Source organism: Furipterus horrens, unplaced genomic scaffold (genome assembly GCF_987537825.1).
Source record: "Furipterus horrens unplaced genomic scaffold, mFurHor1.1.pri manual_scaffold_1, whole genome shotgun sequence".
Taxonomy (NCBI): domain Eukaryota; kingdom Metazoa; phylum Chordata; class Mammalia; order Chiroptera; family Furipteridae; genus Furipterus; species Furipterus horrens.
The window spans coordinates 8,603,014-8,622,432 of NW_028327171.1; the positions used below are offsets into that span (position 1 = coordinate 8,603,014).

At 50.6% G+C, this 19,419-nt stretch overlaps 1 protein-coding gene across 1 annotated transcript in view; it reads left to right on the top strand.

The window, feature by feature from the left end:
* PKNOX1 (PBX/knotted 1 homeobox 1) overlaps positions 1-13,799 on the top strand; it is a 48,731-nt gene extending 34,932 nt beyond the window's left edge. Inside the window, exons 8-11 of the mRNA XM_090272013.1 lie at positions 5,405-5,533; positions 8,977-9,053; positions 11,183-11,355; positions 13,241-13,799. Of these exons, the coding sequence (XP_090128139.1) occupies positions 5,405-5,533; positions 8,977-9,053; positions 11,183-11,355; positions 13,241-13,452 (591 nt within the window). The 3' untranslated portion in view covers positions 13,453-13,799. The remainder of the gene's footprint in view (positions 1-5,404; positions 5,534-8,976; positions 9,054-11,182; positions 11,356-13,240) is intronic.
* The last annotated feature ends 5,620 nt before the right edge of the window (positions 13,800-19,419 follow it).

Genomic DNA, 19,419 nt, shown 5'->3' on the forward strand with positions numbered 1-19,419 from the left:
AGCTGTCCAGTTGAGCGTTGGATTGTGTAGTTGTCTCTGAACCAGGAGACTGGGGGCCATGTAGACGCACAGTCCCTCCACCGCCAGGTCACAGCAGAGTTCAGCCGGGCTCCCGGACCACGCCTGGCCGGCTCCCACCTCCAGCATGAGAGTGTGGGCCAGGTGCCCTCTGCAAAGCTTTCCGCGGCCTTTCTGGTGTGTTCCTGCTGAGCCAAGCAGGGCTTCAGGGTATCTGGGGCACTTGCTTAATGCCCCGCCACACCTGGGGAGAAGCCTGAGAGGGGGCTCCCCTGCCCCCTCCCCACGCTACCCACTGGGGGCCCTGCTTCAAGAAGGCTGGTCTGCTGCTCCTCCCCTGGCCCACCTGCTCCCAGAGCACAGGGGCAGCTTCGAGGGCAGAAGCAACAGAGCTGAAAATGCATGACATGCCATGACCTTAGGATGGTCCTGTCCTCTCTGTGTCTTTGGTAACATGAGATTGGGCTTGGTGGTCCCCCAGGCCCCTCTAAGTTCTGGAAACACACACACAACCTTTACATTTAGCTTGGCTTTGATCAGAAGGATAGTGTTTCTGTTATTGATTCTCATTTAATGCAGCGGGTCCTTCTGTGTGTTATTTCCTTGTCTTTGGCCTGCACACATGTTTTCTACACTCTTAGCCACCCGGAGGCCCCGCCTCGGGGATGTGGGTGTTTTCTGGATCAGCACACTCGAGGGGGGTGGGGTGTGCGTGGGCCTGCGCAGCCAGCCCAGGGTTCCTGCCTTTGACTTCATGGAAGGTTTTGTTGGACAAAGTCGCACTGGGGCTGGTCAGGGCTGAGTGGTTGTGAGGCCTCAGAGGCCACCTGGGCACCGATGACCTAGGACACTAGGTCACGTCCCAGGGACAGCAAATGGGCGCTGGGGAGATGGGGAGGAGCTAGGCCCGCCCATGCTGGTCCTGGGTCCCTGACCACCCTGCCCTCCCTGTAGTTTCCCGCTTACAATAGCTGTGAACATAAAGCAGGGCCTCATTTGCGGGGTTACCTAGTATTGAGGTGAGCCATTCTTAGAGGCAAGTGCTTTAATCAAATGCCTTACTTATATGCTAGAGTTCATTCACCCTGCTGTTTGAGAAAGAAGTTTTCTAATTGACTGAGTTTTCTTACAGACAATAAATTACTAGCTTAAATAGATTATACAAAATTTGAATTATTTCAGTGAAATACCTTGTCATGTCTAACATGGTGTCTCTCCCCAGATCCATTCAGCGGGTCCCTGGGGAGCATAACTCCTTTGCTTCTGCCTGTGGGCTGCCCCTGCTCTGGGTCATGGTGGCCCACGGTACCCCTTGTCCTTAAGTGTCTTATCTTCCCTGTTGTCATTGTTTCTAGTGTGGCCAGGCTGGGAAGCCAAAGAAAAGAGCTACTTGGGTTTCTCACAGGAGAGTAAAGAAACGTGATTGCGGGTCGTGGTGTGGCATTCTTTGAATAAAACCTAGACGTTATAGATATGATTCTGCCACAGCTGTTTGGGCTGCTTGGGCGATCTTATTTTCCCTTCTTTCTGGACCAAAATGGGGGTCCTTGTGCTTCAGATAATTGGGGTGGGTAACCTGCCAGTAGGAGCGTCTGTGTTGTGTCAGAGACTCAGGGTTGGCCTTGTCCAGAGAGTTGGAGGTTATCACGGCTCCTGTTGTCACTCTGGTGGTCAGCATTACTCACAGGTGGGCCTCGGCAGCATGGCAGTGTGGTGGCAGTCAGTCCTGGGTGTGCCCGTGCCATCCCGTCCTGTACCTCAGGACGGGTCCCTGCCCGGGGTGGGGGTGGGGGGCTGGGTGGAGGGCACACGGGGGATTTTAGCCCAGCTTCGCCCAGCTCCCTGGGAAGAGAGAGTCAGCGCCGTGGGGCACCGTCTGGCCCAGCGCCAGGCAGAGTCGTGCACAGGGTTTGGACCCTGTTCCTACAGTTCTAGGGAGAAGTCTTTAACTATACATGGAGTACAAGCCCAGTTCAAAACATTGTTTGAGGAAAGGAGCAGCAGCAGGCAGGGGGTGGGGGCGGGGTCTCTCCTTCCCCTTAACCACCCCCTTTCCCTGCAGAGTTGTACTTCTGTTGTACAACTTCACTGAGTTGCTCTGTCATCTAGGTCGGTGTCCAAGGTGCTGAAAGGCTCCTAACAGGACAGCGGTTCCTGTCCCAGCCTCCGAGCCACCCCCGTCCCAGTCCCCTCAGGCGACCACTCTCGGGTCTTCTAAACATTTCTTCTGTTTCTTCCCTTCATGTTTCTAAATAAAAACCTCCTCTCTTAACTCACCCCTTGCCACGTCTCTCATGTGTCCTCCCCGTTCATTCAGGGTGTGGTGTAGTCGGATCTGTTTTCAGTTGGAACGTCGTCATGTAAATACTGGCTTCTACTGAGCTTGGTGTCTAACCGTGCCGACAGCGCATTTCCAGTTCAGATGTTTGCCTCTACCCGAGCTAATCACTGATCCCCACCCCCCACCCCTTTGCTCCGTGTCCCTGGTGTCGACGGCTAAATCCTCCAGGGTTCTCGGTGATTCCCCATGCACGCAGCCTGCACAACAGGAGCTCTCGGCCCCGCTGGTCTCCCGTGTCCAGGCCGCTCTCTGCGCAGGCCCCGCCTAGGGATGTCCTTGGACTTGCCTCTGCCCTCACCCTGAGGACCCCCTTCTCTCAGGGCCCATGTTTTCTGCTTTCTCGGCTTTACTGCCACCTTCAAAAACTTCCAGAGAGGCTGTACATGGGAAGTACATTGTGTTGAGACTTGATTTTGGTCCCGTACTTGACAGGACACCTGTGTACGCATGCAGCTCCAGATGAGACACGCTTCCCCGGAGGCGGGGTGGCGGCATCCGTGCCTCCGTGTGCCCTGGGGCAGCGCTGCCTCTGATCAGGTCGCTGGTTCTTAGACGCTTCTCTTTGCCCAAGGCTTTTGGTGCTGAGCGCTGCCTGCCGAAGGACCTCGTGGTTTGTGTTCTGGGTCATTTCCTTGAACTCTGTGACAGCCCTTCCCCTGCCCTCAGCAGGCACATTCTCTCCTTTCTAGGGCCCTTAAACTGGCCACCAGCCCTTCTGAACCAACTGCCTCTTGGTTGCTGTGCATTTTTGTTTGTATGCCCACTGCCAACTTTTTGCCAACTTTCTGAGAGATTTCCTTTTATCTTCCAGCCCCTCTATAGTTTAAAATGTTCAAGCACAGTTTGAATTTCTAATACCCTTCCTTGCCCTCTCTGCATCCTGTTTTTGGTTCATGGTTTAAGTTTTTTGGGTTTCTGCATTCTTTCTGTTTTCTCTGCATCTCAGAGCTTATTCACTTTGGTGTCCACTTTTTGTGATGGAGGTTTTCAGGTGTTTGGGGACAACACTTTGCTGCCCTTTTAAATGTAAACACACAAGCTCCTTGGTGCTAGTCAGGGGCTGGGCTGTGGCGGGCTGGCTTCTCCACGGGCTTACTCCGCATTCTGCCGGCCTTCGGTCATTTCTTCCTTAGTTTCTCCGGAGAAGGGCTCTGATCTCTGCTTGGGCAGAAGCATCGCGGCAGGGGCAGGGGTGGACTGGGGTCTCCCATTTTGTGTGCAGACCTTCTTCACCTCTCCTTCTAGCCCTGCCCCTCCCTCGCTCCCTCCAGCCTTGCGCATGTACTGAGTCTGCAGGCTCTGGTCTGTTTCTTTGGGGAAGAAACCCCGGGTCTCCTGCAGGAGCGGGGGTAGAAGGGTCATCTACAGAGAATGATGGGGTCTCACTGCTTCTCAAATGGACTTTCAGCCAGATCCCTAGGCTTTTATGTCACCTGCCTTGTCCAGTCCCGGGCTTTGCTGGATCCCAGCGGGGCTAATAGGCCCTTGCTTGCTTGCTCTCTTGGCTGGGTATGTGCTCCCAGCGCCCCCCACCCCCCACTCCAGGCATCCTTACAGTGGCATCACGGGTGCCCCTCCTCACTTTGCCTATTCATGAGCCCACAGTTGCTCTAACCCTGCACACAAAAAAGCAACACTGAAGTACGTGCCAAGTTTCCTGAAGAATGTCGTACATTAAATGGAGGCAGATTGGGCAGACAGCTAACTTTTGGCCCTGGTGCTTTGGAATCAGTTTTATAAGTTCACTTGTCCATTCTTTTTCCTGTGCAGGAACATCAGCATTCAGGCAGCACTTTTAATACCATTTACTTTCAGTCTTTTAACAAACAAACAAATACATTTGAAAACAATTATGCCCTTAGCAATAATCTGGAATTTTAAGAAATGTTAGATACCATTAGTGTTCTTAATGTCTCTTTCAGGTTACACATTTTATGTCTGTTTAGATGATGGTGTTCAGGCTTTTTTAGAATATGTCCAAAATGATGTCAATCCAGAGGAAGCACCAATAGTACAGTGAACACCTCCCCCAGTTGAACTTGCAAATCCTTGAATCTACATTTATGAGTACATTATACTGAAATCAACCTATAGAAGTTGGTGTTCGTTTATTTATAAAGCTGGATTCACCTGTCAGCTCTGAATTAAACTGCGAGTAATGGCAGAGACACCCCTGACCGGTCCGCTCGGGGCCCTATCAAGCAGCGCACTGACCCTCGGACAGCGCAGGTGTGCACTGATGTGCAGGCCGTGTGAGCGGGCCCGCACGCAGCAAACCATGTCGTTCAAGGGTCCAGGGCATCTGCTGCTTCCCTGGTTCCTGCAGTGACGGCTGTGACACCATTTCCGTGAGCACACCGGGAGTGCGAGGCTGCGCCTGGGACACGTGCCGGGGCCTGAGCAGGGCCTCGCAGCATCAAGGCTTCCTCGGGTTCGTGTGTGACACTTACCCAGGAAGCGTTATGCGTGTCTCCTGTGGAAATGGAATGGCAGACAGCGTTTTGTGCTTTTCTTGGGCGAGGGAAACTGTGTTTGCGGAGGCTGCTGAGACCCCGCCTTCGCTTTGCGACCCCTTTGTCTGCCCCGTGCGTGCGTGTAGCTCTTCCCTTCCCCTCTGTTCAGCGGGCACCGCCTCCTCTGGTTATGGGTCCTCTCAGCTTCCCTCTCCATTCTCAGCAGCTGCTTGAAGCCTCTTTTGGGCCCAGAACTCGGGTCTTATGGCGCCCATTCTTAGAGGAAGCAAGATGAGGACAGGTGGTGGAGACATGGACCTTGCCCGTCTGCAGGCGTGTGGCTCAGGGGCTTCTCAGCGTCCATCCCTTCTGCGTCGCAGGCCAGGGGCCTCTGCTGGCTCAGATACCGTGGTGTAAATAGTGACGGGACGGAGGGAGCCGAGCCTTAAATCAGTGTGTGCGCGCGCCTCTGCTGTGACTGAGGCATTTATCCTTAAGACCCGCGGTGGTTTTCTCCATCAGAAGTCGTGAACTGCTGGGGCGTGTCGTAATTTTCTGTGCTTTCTGACATTATTTTTCAATTGTTTTAAAGCTTCAGTTACAGTTAAACCAAGATTTGAGCATCTTGCATCAAGACGACGGCTCCTCTAAAAACAAGAGGGGAGTCCTGCCGAAGCATGCCACCAGTGTGATGCGGTCCTGGCTCTTCCAGCACATTGGGGTAAGGCCACGGCGACCTCCGCGAGGCTTGCTTTCTGGCTCGTTTTCTAGGAAAAGTTGCCTGTATGTGCTAGTAGGCCTGGTTTGAAGTGCAGGTAACCCCCTGTATAACACGGTTGTTAGGTTCTGAACAAAGGCCGTGTTATGCAAATCCGTGTTATACGGAACAAAGAACTGGTACAAAAAGGGGGGTTAGGTTCCAAAAGTTAAAAAAACATGCTATTATATTTTCATAATTAAGAGGAATATCTTTATTAAAGCAATTTTCATCAAAAGTATTACATGTTATTATGAATTAAGCAATGTTTTCTTCATCATCACTACCAAGCTCCATTAACCGAATGCATTTTCTTTTTAACAAGATATCCTCGTCCTCTGAACTTTCTTCAGCGTTATCTTGATTTCTATGCTCTACTTTTTACAAAAAAATCGGTTATTTTAGATTGCTTGCTTTTAGCCGAGAGATCTTTATAAATTTCCTTATGCGGTGCTAAGCACTTCTGAAGTTCTCTCTTCAACTCTGTGCTCCTGGCAGTGCAGGGATCTGCATTTAAGAAATAGGACTAACTGCTCGGCTAAGTCTAGGCCTCTCTTTACGCTTTGGAGAGTAACCTGTTTCACTTCTTCGTTTTCCTCAGTCTATCGTCCCCTCAGTTATCTTGGCAGATTGCAGATGTCATTTCCACCAAAATTGCTTCATCAGTTTCTTCGTCTACCAGCAGTTCTTGGGTATCTCCTACAGCCATACCATCAAAGCCTTCCCCTCCTAAAGACTTAGCAAGTTCTACTATTTTGTCCGTCCTGTTTTCTGCTGACTCGATTGGATTTTCATTTTGAATTGACTCTGGCCATATATTTTTCCGACAAGCATTTAATGTTGTTGGTTTTATTTCTTTGATGAGTTTATTAGATTATTCCAGTCCAAAATTTTATCACATTCAATATGACAGGGATTTCCCTGATTTCATGTTATATGGGAGTTTTCCCCAATTCTCTGTGTTAGAGCAAAACCGTGTTATAGAAGTACTGTGTTATACGGAGGTTTCCCCAATTCCCTAACCATGTTAGAGCAAAACCGTATTATAGAAGTACCGTGTTGTACAGGGAATACCTGTACCTGTGTTTTGTTAACTGTCCAGGTGGGTTGAGCGTGGGACCGAAGGGAGGCTTACCAAAAATGGAGGACATCCCTTCAAGAAACCTAAATTAAATGAGGGGGCCCACTGGTGAAAAGGGAACCCGTTTAGCTCATGTGAGTCCCGTGTGTGTGTGAGAGAGAACCTGCTTGTGAACAGCGCCTGGGTGAGGTGAGGTTCCTTAGAGAAGAGGGCAGAGAAAAGATGCGTTTCGGCAAAACCTTGGAAAATAGTGATGGTTTCTGTGTTGGAGTTCTGAGGAAGACGCGCTAAAGGCCCTGAGACAGAGCTGGAGAGAGCTGCGCACACGGGCAGGGGGTCAGCACCTGGCCTGTGGCCCGTGAGATGCACTTGGGCCCGTCGGCAGCACCACCTCATCCTGCGTTCTGTCTGAGCACCTGGTTTCCTCACCGGGCTCGTGGCCACGTCTTCTCAGTGAAGACGGCTTGTCTTGGGGAGCACACCCTCGCCGACAGGTTTAACGGTACACTCCTGCATGCCCAGGCTGAGCCCTCAGTCCTCCCTCCATGGGCCTCTGGGAAGGCCTGGACCCGGAGTTGCTTTCGGGGTGACTCCCAGTGTAGCGGCCAGGGTCAGGATGGACAGGGATGGCTGTCAGAGGAGCGGTGGGGACGGAGGCAGGAAGGTGGATGCTACCTGCTGAGTTACACCCATGGGCAGACCGGGGGAGGAGCCCGCAGGGGTGCTAGAGGGACAGAAGGAAAGGAGGCCTAAGGAGGCTGCCTGTGGCCATGCGACCCCGTTTCCGGCCGGTGGCGTCCACCCGTGGTCAGTTTTCTCTGAGTGCAGTGGCTGCCTGCTCCTTCTGCAGCGCTGGCCCTGGGCTGGCCCTGTGCACTGGGCTGGCCCCCAGGTCTGCCCCTTGGCTTCTCTGCCACTGTAACCGGCCCTCGCCAGCCCATCCTCTCCATGTCTGTCCTGGTGCTGCTGCTGTCGGTGGCAGTGTCTGGCAGGCCCTCATTCCTCATGCCCTTCTCGGCCTGCACCCTGCCGAGGGCCTCAGGCCTGCACTGGTCCCTTGGCAACGTGTCTACATCCTAGCCCTGACCTTGAGCCTCAAGCCCAGCAGCCGATCTCAGCGTCTAGTCCCCTTCTGGGTTGGCCCTTGTCACTGTTTCACGCCCCCCACTACCGTCTATGTGGCATCGGGTTACTACCCTGAGGGCAGGGGCCTGGAGGCTGCAGTGTCACTGAGCAGGCCTGAGAGGAGGAGAGGGCACCCCTCCCTTCTGAGGGGAAGACCCTGGAGGTTCCGAGGCTGCCCCTCCCTGCGCGCTTGGCCCAGCCTCTCTCTTCTCTGGTGTCTGTTCTCTGTTGGACCATTCCTGCCGGCCGGACGTGGCGGCAGCCGTCGGGAAGGAACAGTGAGACCATGTCTAGAACTTGTCCTAAAAGGCTTCACAAGAACATGAAAGATTTTATGGGTAAAATAACTCAGTTCGTTATCCTATTGGGAACTGGGTGAGTATGTGAATTAGAACCCACAATTTGATGGAATATCATACAGCTAGTGGGCGTGAGGAATGGGGGCTGTGAGTGCAAGGGGGCTTCAGGTGGGCGGCAGTAAGTGAAAAGGCATTTTTTAATATATTGTGACTATTATAACCAATAAATGTAATTGTGATGTGATGTTAGAATATACACAAATAAGAGACCTGTCACCCAAATGATGGCAGCCTGCCTGGCCCCTCTCCTGCTGCCGTGTGGAGCCAGCTGGAGGGTAGGGGAGTCTGTAAACCCCCTGGGCCTCGGCTTCCGCCCCTGGGAAGCCAACGTGGCAGCAGCGTCTGGCGGCTCAGAGGGGATGGTGGGGAACCGTGAACTGCTGTGGGGTGTGCAGAGACGACAGGTGTGCTGTGCGTGCCGTGCCCGAGGTTTCATGAGCCCACCTTTACCCACTTCACACACGTGGTGCAGCTTATGGTTCATAAATTACTCTTTAGGCAAGTTGATACAGAAAGTGTTGACATATCCGGTGCCTAGAACGGCCCCTGGGGTGGTGGGTGGCACTTGGTGGTGTTGCGCTGTCGTCTTGGAGCCTCAGACTGTGTCACCGCCATCGCCTGGGCTGTCACCAGCAGCTGCCACACCAGGGTGCTCCTGGGCGGCCGGGAGAAACCCTTCCTTCTGAATAATAGTAAGATGGAAGTTAGTTTTTAATTGAAAGCAGTGTTGATACTTGTCAGTTATTTACAAATGATTATTTGTGTGCCTCTATTTTACCTAGAAAGTCCTGAGTTGCTTTTTAAGATCTGAAGTTCATGGTAATGCTTCTTTTTGTTTGTAGCATCCCTACCCAACAGAAGATGAGAAGAAACAGATTGCTGCTCAGACAAACTTGACACTACTCCAGGTTAACAACTGGTGAGGCGCCCGCTTTCTGAACCGGGCTTGTCGCTGTCATAGAGCCCCCGAGAGCACTGGCAGTAGTCACTAGGGAAATGTGGTTGAAAGCGAGTCCCTTTAATGAGCAGTGCTCTGTGATCCGAGCGCTGGATTGGTGGCAGATACTTAAGAATAAGTCAGCGCACACTTCCAACGTGCGTGTTCCGTGATCAGCCCCTCACTGTGAGCTTTCTGCCTGCATCTTACTTGCCTGATTAGAAGTGTGTTTCTTTATTGTGTTACTACCCCTGACCCCTCACTCATGCAGAACTGTGAGGTTTTCATGGCGGAGCTTCCGGGCAGTGGACAGCCAAGCTCTCCTTTCAAACTGTGTGTCCCGTTGTCACCTGTAAGTGGGGGAGGAAGCTCCTCCGCCATCCATGTGGTGGTCTGCCCCACAGCACGAGCCGGGGGTGCCAGGAGGGAGAAAGCCAGGGTGACGATTGCTTTATTTATTTATTTGTTTGTTTATAAGATTTTATCTTTATTTTTGAGAGAGGGGAAGGGAGGGAGAAAGAGAGGGAGAGAAACATCCCTGTGCGGTTGCCTCTCGTGCACCCCCATCTGGGGACCTGGCCCGCAACCCAGGCCTGTGCCCTGACTGGGAATCAAACCGGTGATCCTCTGGTTCGCAGGCCAGCGCTCAATCCACTGAGCCACACCAGCCAGGGCTGACTACTTGATTAATAAGACATCCAGCTCTGGTTCTGTGTCACGAGTGACTGGGGACACCTACACCCTGACCACGTGTTTTCCCTTCAGTAAGAGCTGTCCGTGTTACTAAGTGGTGCTAAGCCCTAGGGTGCTCGTGGGTTCCCTCTGTCAATCATGAGCTTCATGCTTATTTGCTTACTGTTCAGAGGGAGGAAGCAATTTCCGCTTAACAGAATGGACATGCAGAAAAGGAAGCATAGATTCTAGCACTTTTAAACATGACGATATTCTTATTTTAACTGTTAAAACTTGAACTTGAAGGCCAGTTAAGCTCCAATATAATGATAAAATCTTCTAGTTTATGCAACCTAATAAGCAGGGGGTGTGCTTCTGCATCGCACTAAATATTTCTGTTATCCTGCGTTTCGGCCTTTATTGGGGGGCAGGGAGCAATGATAGACCGTACTATTTTAATTGTTCCCTGTTAAATATTTTACATAACAGACATCTAAAGGTTTCAAGTACATTGTCGCTGTGGTGCTTGTAATGTCTGGCACGTGCTCACTTGTTTTCATACAGTCTCATGTTTAAACTTCCTGTTTTGATTCAGCCATGATAGTACTTGGTGGATTAAGATGAGTGGCAGACACAGAATTCCTTCTTTGAATGTCCTGATGCTTTGTCCCTGTTCGGTCCTCCCCTTACTTTTCTTTATCAGCTTCCTCATGTTCCCTGACTTGCTCTGTGGTGTTCACAGAATTGTCTTCTCTAGAAGGTTTAATATCGATTTTTAATTTTTAAAAATACTGTTTAATGACATGACTTTTGTAAACTTTAAATTTTCTAAAATCTTTTAATTAATAGATGTAGCTACTTTTACCCTTTGTGACTTTTTCTGTATTTTTTTTTTTTTATTCACAAAAATTATATCATGGAATGAAATTAAACACACCCACGATTAGCTTAGGCCTCTGTCCCAAAGCAGCTTTGAATACGGATAAAGAAGTGGATCCTGCAGCTGGCATCGGGGACTGCAGACGGGGACACACAGACTTAGGTTGCAGGGGATGCACTTTTGCTGCTTTAACATGTCCCTCCCTTAGAGAAAATAATGCCACATCACAACTTTGACAGTATCATCAGTCTCAAAAGGAATATCGAATTCACAGACATGGACTGAGTCAGTTAAAGTGGAAAAAGGGTAACACAGAGGAGCTGGTCTTGATTCAAATGAATTATTTTAAAAAAACAGCATGCTCTGTTTTTCCAGACACTTAGATAATATGCTTGTCACTACTGTAAATACCTGTTGTCATAGGAAAGATGAGCTATTCTGATGGCTTTCGTGTTGTTTTTAAAGCCACTTGTTTCCTGGAAGGACTTAGTTGCTCCTCCGGGGTCTTTAAAAAGGCCATCTTGACGCAGGTTCTTTCTTTGTGGACCTCGCTGCTCAGGTTCATCAACGCTAGGAGGCGGATTCTTCAGCCCATGCTGGATTCTAGTTGTTCGGAAACCCCCAAAACGAAGAAGAAAACCGCTCAGAACAGACCAGTTCAGAGGTTTTGGCCCGACTCCATCGCGTCGGGAGCCGCGCAGCCGCCGCCCAGTGAGCTCTCCATGCCGGAAGGTACGGGGCCCGGGGCCCACGCGGGTGGCACCCCAGGGCGGAAGGGGACCCCTCGGCACCACCACTTCCCATGAGTTTAGGGAACGTGACCAAGGTGTGTGTAGTTGTCTCTGCGTCTGAAATGTGAGGACACGTCATCCCGTGTGTTAAGGGACTGAGGGGACACACAACACACAGGAAACAGGACCCATGCCAAGACCCAGTGTCAACAGTGTGCTCTGTCCGGTGTCCTTTCGCCCTTCCTTTCCCTCGCACCTGGGCAGAGGGTGGCACTGTCGCCTTCTCGCCCCCTGGCACCGCGCCCCCTTTATGTGCTCAGCCCCCGGCCCTCGTCTTGCTTTTGCTGATCCCCTCGGGTGTGTTAACACACGTCTCTGTTTTGTGTGCGTGGGTTTTAAATGTCTGTAAAGGTGTTCTCTCCTTTTCTTCTTCTCACTCAGCAACGTAACTGTTACAAGTTAGGGAAGTTTGGGCCATTGTTTCTTCAAATGTATTTTCTCCGCCTGCCCCTTAGGGACTCCTGGTGCCCGTCCGTTAGGCGGTTCAAAGTCACGCCATTTTAGGTTTGGGGTTCTTTTTCTCTGTCTCCTGTGGGTCGTTTCTGTTCCTGCCCGTCAGCTTTACCAGTCTCTTCTGCCGGGTTTAGTCTTCCGCTAGTCCTATCCAGTGCGCTTTTGTGTTGGACATTGTAGTTTTCACCTCGAGCAGTTCCCCGAGAGCCTCTGTCTCTTATGGGTCTGCTTAAGTTTTGAACCCATGGAGTACAGTTACAGTCACTGCTGGGTGTCTTCCTCTGCAGACTCCATCCTCCGTTCTGGGTCTTACTTTGGTGTTTGAGTCTTGCTCCTGGCAGGCTCAGTCCCAGGCTGATCTCTCCCCGAAATCGTACAATCCTACATGCTCCACCCAGCATCCCATGTTGTGGGTGTGTCCATTCTGGCCCCTGAGCTCTGGATACTGCTCTGTCATCTTCTCAGGCGGCCCTTGCCTGACCCTGGGTCATTTCCCTGCACTTACATGCCATCTGTCCTCTGGCCAGTGTGCTCTAGGCATTCCGCAGCCAGGCGGCCCGGGCTGTAAACCAGGCTTATTTTGTTCCCATTAACTCCCCTTGACTTGTGTGTGCATTTACATCTCCGGCTTCATCATGTGGGTTTTGATATGTAGCGATCCTGCATTCATGTTCAAATAATTTCTATTTTCAGTTTTTATTTTCTCTTTTAATCCAGTAATTAGTTAGAAAGGTATTACTTCTCTCTCTGCCTCTCCTCCCCTTCAGAAAAGGCAGTGCCTGTCTATCGGGGGAGAAGTTCAAACAGGACTGTCCATTGAAAATAAATCTCTCCTCCATCCGGGCGTGTAGTCTTCTCCAGAGACTACCCTTATTTCCAGTTTTCTGTGCGTGTTCCCAGTGCACACGAGATAGGGTGTTCTCTGCAGACAAGAATGAATGAACCTCTTTTCCCAAATCTGACATACACAGTGACGTCTCCTTTTGCTTTGACCCCTTACTAATACACTGGAGACTTCTACAGGGATTCGCACGTCCCAGGTTTTCTTCCTTTTCCCCTTCCCAAACTGGTCTCCTTACTCTGGCCTCATTGCCTTTTCTTTGTGCCCCCAGTTCTGTCTGTGCGGGCCGTTCTCCTGCTCTCTGGTCTCCTTTGTTCTTCTGTGGCACTCTTTCTGCCCTGACCCCTGTGGCCTCCAGCGAGGCCTGAGGCCCATTCTAGAGACAGTTTCCACAATCCCTGCTGAGCATCCCTGACATACAGAGGGGTCTTAACGGGAGGTCAGGTCAGCAGGTGGGCCCCACCGGGTGACAGCGCTTTCCTCCACTGAGCGCTAACTTGGATAGTGACCGCTGCGTTCTGGTCTGCTGCAGGAGCCGTGGTGACGATCACCACCCCCGTGAGCATGAATGTGGACAGCCTCCAGTCTCTGTCGTCGGACGGCGCCACCCTGGCCGTGCAGCAGGTCATGATGGCGGAGCAGAGCGAGGACGAGTCGGTGGACAGCCCCGGGGCCGGCGGGGCGGCGCTCACCCCCGCCCACATCAGCGGGCTGGTCCTGGAGAACAGCGACTCCCTGCAGTAGGCCCGGCGGGGCCGGCGGGCGGCGCCAGGACCCGGGGCGGCGCCAGGACCCGGGGCGGCGGGCCTGGCTTTTTACAGTTTGCACAGCAAACATTTTACACAGTTTTATTTCTGATCTGTTTTATATGTAGATAGAGAAGAGTGCACTTTTGTATTTCATAGCGAGCTTCAAGGGCGTCGGCGAGGGGCGCAGCGGCTCCTTTCAAGTGTGTGTGCGCGCGTGCGTGCGTGTGGGTTCTCAAGGAAGTTCTTTAAAAGCATAACGCGAAGATGTGGTGAGTGACAAACACCCCCGTGAGCTCCTGATTAGGTTAAGGATCAGCGCTGCCGTTTTGTAAAAAATTATGCAGTTTTGAGTTCTGCGGTTCAGGCAGGTCTGGTGGGCTGACCCGTGTGTGGAGCCCATAGGAGTCAAACCGCCAGCGCAAGGTGGGCAGGACATGGCAGACGGCACGCCCACGGGAGCCCGTGGCGAGCGTGCGGCACCTGACGGCCTTTGAGATCTCTCCCGGTCAGCGAGCCTGTTTCGTTTGCTCTATATAAAAAGAAACTCCTATTTTTACCTTGCTGGAATTATTGGATAAAAAGCTATTTTTATAAATTCATTATGAATTGGATTATGACTATACTGAGGGTAAAATTTCTAGAGAAGAAACCATACCTGCTTACTATTCCAATTTGGAGTGTTATGGATTGACCAGATTTAATGAGCCTGCCCCAAGATAGCTAGGGTAGTAATTTACATTTACTACTATAAGACAAACAACTATTTAATGAAATTTTGTTCTCTTCAAATTTTAGTTTATATGTAAATGCTCAGATTGCATTTTCCACTTAATCTAAACCTATATCTAAAGGTATTTGCTAAATAGGACTTAGTGAAGTGAAATGATAGCCAGTAATTAGTTAAAGCTCTTCCCATACATATTTCAGTCTAATTTAAATTTGACTGCAGTTAAATGGTGACTATACCATGTTAGCTGTGTATTGTTTTAGAATTTTTTAGCCATATGTTATGCATAGAATGTTTATTATAAACTAATATAAAATGTCCTCTATCCCATTGGCTCAGACCTCGGGTAAATCAAAAACACTCACCTTCGTTCCATAATTGACGGACGCCCATGACGTGACAGAAACGAATGAGACCGTGCTGACGGAGCGACGCGCCCTGCTGCTGTTGGCTGCACGACTGTTACCGTTGGTCCTGGGGCCCGTATCTCCTCCTTGTCCCCGTTGCTCTGGAATTTCCAGAGCCTTCCCCCTGACTCCAGCACATGAGATTTGGAATAACGTTAGGACTCCCGTTACCTGATGACAGGACGAACCCAAATCGTAGGCCGGGTCTTGTTTACTTTGGTTGATTGGTTTTCATTTCTTCACTTGTGAGAGGGGCTGTTTCTCAGAGAGAAAACAGGGCGCCTTGTTTCAGAGAGCAGGTCCCTATGTAACCCTAACTGGGACGCACCCAGAGTTCAGTGTGCTCCTGCAGGAGGGGCACATGGTTGGGAAGGTCGTTAGTTCCTGAGATTCAACAACAGTAACTGGTTATGGACCAGGGTTACTTGGAGGGCTATTCAGAGCTAGTGCAGATTTTTTTCTGGGACCGACTTTCCTTTAAAAATTTATTAATTAAAGTTAATTATAGAAAACTACTTCCTGGGTAACCTAGAAGGCAGGGAGAAATAATATAAATTTCTTTAAAAACATTTCAGGAGCTTTAAAAAGAAAAACTTGACTATCAACTCTGGGGAGAGAATACCATTTTTAAGCAGCTATTGATGGCATTCCTTATTTATGAACAGTTTTTAATATTTTAAGTCTACACAACTTTAAAAGATCGTTTTAGTTTTACTAAATTCTAACTTTGCTGGACTTCTCAAAACTGAGGATCTGTAGAAGCCAACTCACCCCCCCCGCCCCACTTGTTCTGTCCCTCTGGGCCACCCTGCTCTTTGGTTTAGTGAAAACATTCAGAGAATGTGGGCTCCTTAAGGTCATTGTTTGTCCCCCCACCAGAAACCATGACCACTGGAGCAGCAGACTGTCTGCTGAGGGCTGCGCACACCGCGTCAGTTTGGAGGCGGCTGAGTCAGGGGCACGCTGGCCTGGACTCAGCTTCTGGCCAAGATGCAGCGTGCACCTCTGCCCGAAGCTGGTGCTCTAAAGCTGAGTCCTTAGTCACTGCCTTCAGGGGCTGGTTAAAGCCCCTTAGAGAGCGTGCACTCGTGGAGAGACGGCGCCTGCAGTTTCTTTAGCCTCCTCCCCTAATAACCAGCTGACATGGCTGTTCTGGTTCAAAAAACTGCTGCCCAGCATACCGGTTGTGAAGTTTCCACCTTAGCAACACCCATTTTCCAGCCCTCAGACAGTTGAGAGAATCTGAAAGTACCCCTTCCATTGAGCTTTCATTGTAAACAAACAGATGCTTTGTTCTTGTTAAGTTCTCCATATGAAGGATACTTTTGAATGTGTTTTGAGACCCCAGATAAGCATGTTGTTTGGTCCCTGCATCCCCGCCGGAGCGCAGGTAGCTGGACAGGCTTTGCTGCCCCCAGACAGCTCCAGCTGGTGGACTAACCCGGCTCGCAGTCTCTTGGCTCCAGCTGGTAAAACAAGTTCGAGTATTTATCCCGTAGGGAGGGCCAGGGGGCAGTGGCGCCAGCGCGTTCACGGACCCCAGAGCCACGTGGCTCAGACCTCACACCTAGGGTTTCAGGAATCAGTTCCCTCACCTGTCAGGTGACTCGCCCCCGACCTCTGTGAGGAAGTGTCGGGGTACTTTGTTCTGTCTGACCAACTCAGACACGCCCAGAAGGCGTGACAGACCCGTGTTTGGCAGTGACAAACGACTCAGCAATCTTCCTTTGTTTTAGTTTGTTTGGTCTATGAACTGACAATCTTTAAAACGTGAATACTGTAACAATATGTTTTCTTGGATTGTTGTCTTTAAAAGGGATTTTTGTGAAGCAACTGATTTATCAAAGCAAAAAAATTAAAAATAGAAACACGCTTTATGGATGTTTTATTTTCTGAAGCTCACGTCACCGCAAGCTGCCTTTCCATTGTAGGTAATACATTCAGGTTGTCGACTTGTTTTGCTGCTGACAGTTGGGCTTCGTGGGGACCCCTGCGCAATTGAAAAATTAGGGTCACCCTGCATGGGAGCCATTTACATTTTTAAGACTCTTCAATTACTTCAGTTAGTCATTAGTTTTCCAGGAAAAAATTAGAAAGTTTAATTTGCTTTTTTATTATATGTCATCATACATCTTACATTTTGATAGCAATGAGAAAAATGATGAGTAAGGTACGCCTTCCATAGTTCCCACTGGAAACCACACACCAGGCAGGCAGTCCCTGGACACCCTGGGAAACGTCTGAACCGTTCAGAGTGGCAATTTAACTCCCCAAAGCTGTGCTCAGAGGCCAACGGGAGTCAGCAGACTTCAGTATTTTTAAAAAGTACATCTGAAAGTGTGAATCTTGCTGGAGATTAGGATTCACAGCCATGAAGTATATTGTTTCAGGAAGTGTGCTGACGGGACAGAAAACGGAGTCACTCTGTGGTCATGCCAACTCCCCGAGGTCAGAGGTGAGAGGGTGGGCGTGGCATTTAACCAGGTAAGGGCCCAGCCCTTGACCATCACCTCTAGGCTCCAAGGGTTTCATTTATGAAAGGAAAGGAATTGGTTTATAAGGTTTATTCTAACTCAGAGGTACTGTTTATGACAAAATCTTATCTATCTCGAGAGAGATGCGTTAAGTAAGGATCTAGCAAAGAGAAATGAAGTTGGGTTAAGTGTTTAGTGATCCCCATTTGTTGCCTGATGCAGATCTCCTCAGTAATGGATTTGTGTGTGCGTTGCTGTATACACTCTGAGAAGAAATTCTTGCACAATTTATTTTTGCCCCTTTTACAGTTAGATTCTCTTACCTTCACTGAGACCTAAAATGGCTGCACCATTTTTAAACTAAAATTTGCAAAATTACAGCCCCCGTGACTCACTGAAGCGCATGCTGGTCTGGGAGGCTCGCTCTCTCCGTTGCGCGGACCTCAGGCCGGGCCGGGCCGGGCCGGGCCTCTGCAAGGGGCGCAGAATGTCCCGTCCCCACCAGATCTCCGGCTCTACCCTGGCTGGTCTGTAAAGGACTAGGTCGTGTTGCTTAACTGAGTGAGTATTTTACATAAAGTATTTGGAAAGCATTACCTTGTACAGATTTTTCTGTTTTTACTGTCAGGAATTGAATGAACCCAAGACTTTAGTTGTAAAAGCCAATAATGGCCACAACACAAATGAATTCTCTTACCCTAGGAAGTCTGAAAGGAGCATTTTAATGATGTCGATGGCTTCAGTTGCTTATACGTTTTTGGAGAATGGCTGGTAGATAAAATCTGGTGTATTTAAAAATATTTTGCTGTATGTCAACTCACTTTTTTTCTGATACTATCTCAACACAGCAATCCATGTCAGAAATAAATCGTGAGGCCCCTGCTGGTGTGTGTTCTGGGGGGTTAGTGCAGCCCTGGGTTTGCAGAGCAGAGGGCGTGCGTGTCAGAACAGCCGGGTGTGGGGGTAGGGTGGAGGAAAGGCTCTGCGGGATGGAGCCAGGGAAGCCGAGAAAGCAGTTTCCAGAAGGTGAATGTGTGGAGGACGTCGGCTGGGGCCCCCAGGATGCACCTGTGGCTTTGAAAAGAGCGGTGTCAGAGAAGGGTCAGAGCAGAGGCCAGGCGTCGGGGTCACAGGGTGACTGCAGCCAGTGGAAGGTAACCTGGGGCTTGTTTTATTGGCTTGAAGTGAAGACATTTGGGGACCCCAAATGCAGAGACAACAGGACAGTGCACTGGTGGGTTTGGGCAGATCCTCAGGGAGGATTTCCGTTCAGTGGAAGAAAGACCCATGTACTGTAAACAGGTGACAATCAGAGAGAAGCCTTTTCCTTTTTCCTCTCTCTCTTTTACATCTAAAGCTGACAGGGAGTTCATAATTAGGACTGAGGGAAGATTCCTGCAAATCAGTAAGGAAGAGACTAGAAATCAAGAGAAAAATGGCAGGATATTCACTGAAAGGAAGACTCAAAAGGTGACAAGCACACGGAGTGCCGGGCACAGAAATGGAAACCACGGTATCAGGCAAAGGTCAGGAAGGTGACATCGAGCATTTGTGCAAGTGGGGGAAGGTGACATCGAGCATTTGTGCAAGTGGGGGAACTGCACGCTGCTGGCGGGGTGTCCCTGGGACAGCCATCCTGAGCCCTGACGGCACGGAGGGACCTGGAGTCTCGGCGGGCACCCACTCAGTTCCTGGCAGCATCTCTCCGTGTTGACAATGGTTTTTTCCCATGTTCTGTGTCTCATAATTTGTGATTTAGCACTGGATATTTTTGTAGAACAAGTAGGGACCACAGTAGAGAGTGCTCATGCCCAGAAATGGGCCCCGCACTCCTGACAGGCCATTGGTGTGGGAGCAGGTCAGCCTCTGCAGCCTGTGTGCGGGGTTTGGGTTCCGTTGCTCCCGTTACCCTGATTCTCCCCAGTTTGCCTCCGTGTTCCTGCCACGCCTCAGCTTCACACAGGTGCTGCACACCTGGGCCAGGGAGGCGGTCTCTCTTCCCTGCCCCTCTCTCCCCCCCAGCGGAAGACCAGAGGAGGCTCGGGAGGCAGGGTGTGCTCCGGGTTCAGCCTCAGCTGGAGGCTGATCCTGTGTCCAGGTGCCTAGGGGCTCAAAGGTCAGCCTTTGCAGCGGTCTGCCCACTCCTGCCTCTGCGGCCAGACTGTGTCTCGTATCTGGGTAGGGCCTTGGGTGGGTGGGAGTGGGCCGGGGATCGGCAGGACCCTGGGTCTGAAAGGTTTTCTGCTCCCCTCCCACCAGTAATGGTTCTTACTGGGAGGGCGAAGGGGATTGTTCCTCCCCCAGGGGATGAAGACTTCTGCCTCCCTTGAGGGAAGGGTCGGGGTGGTGGGATG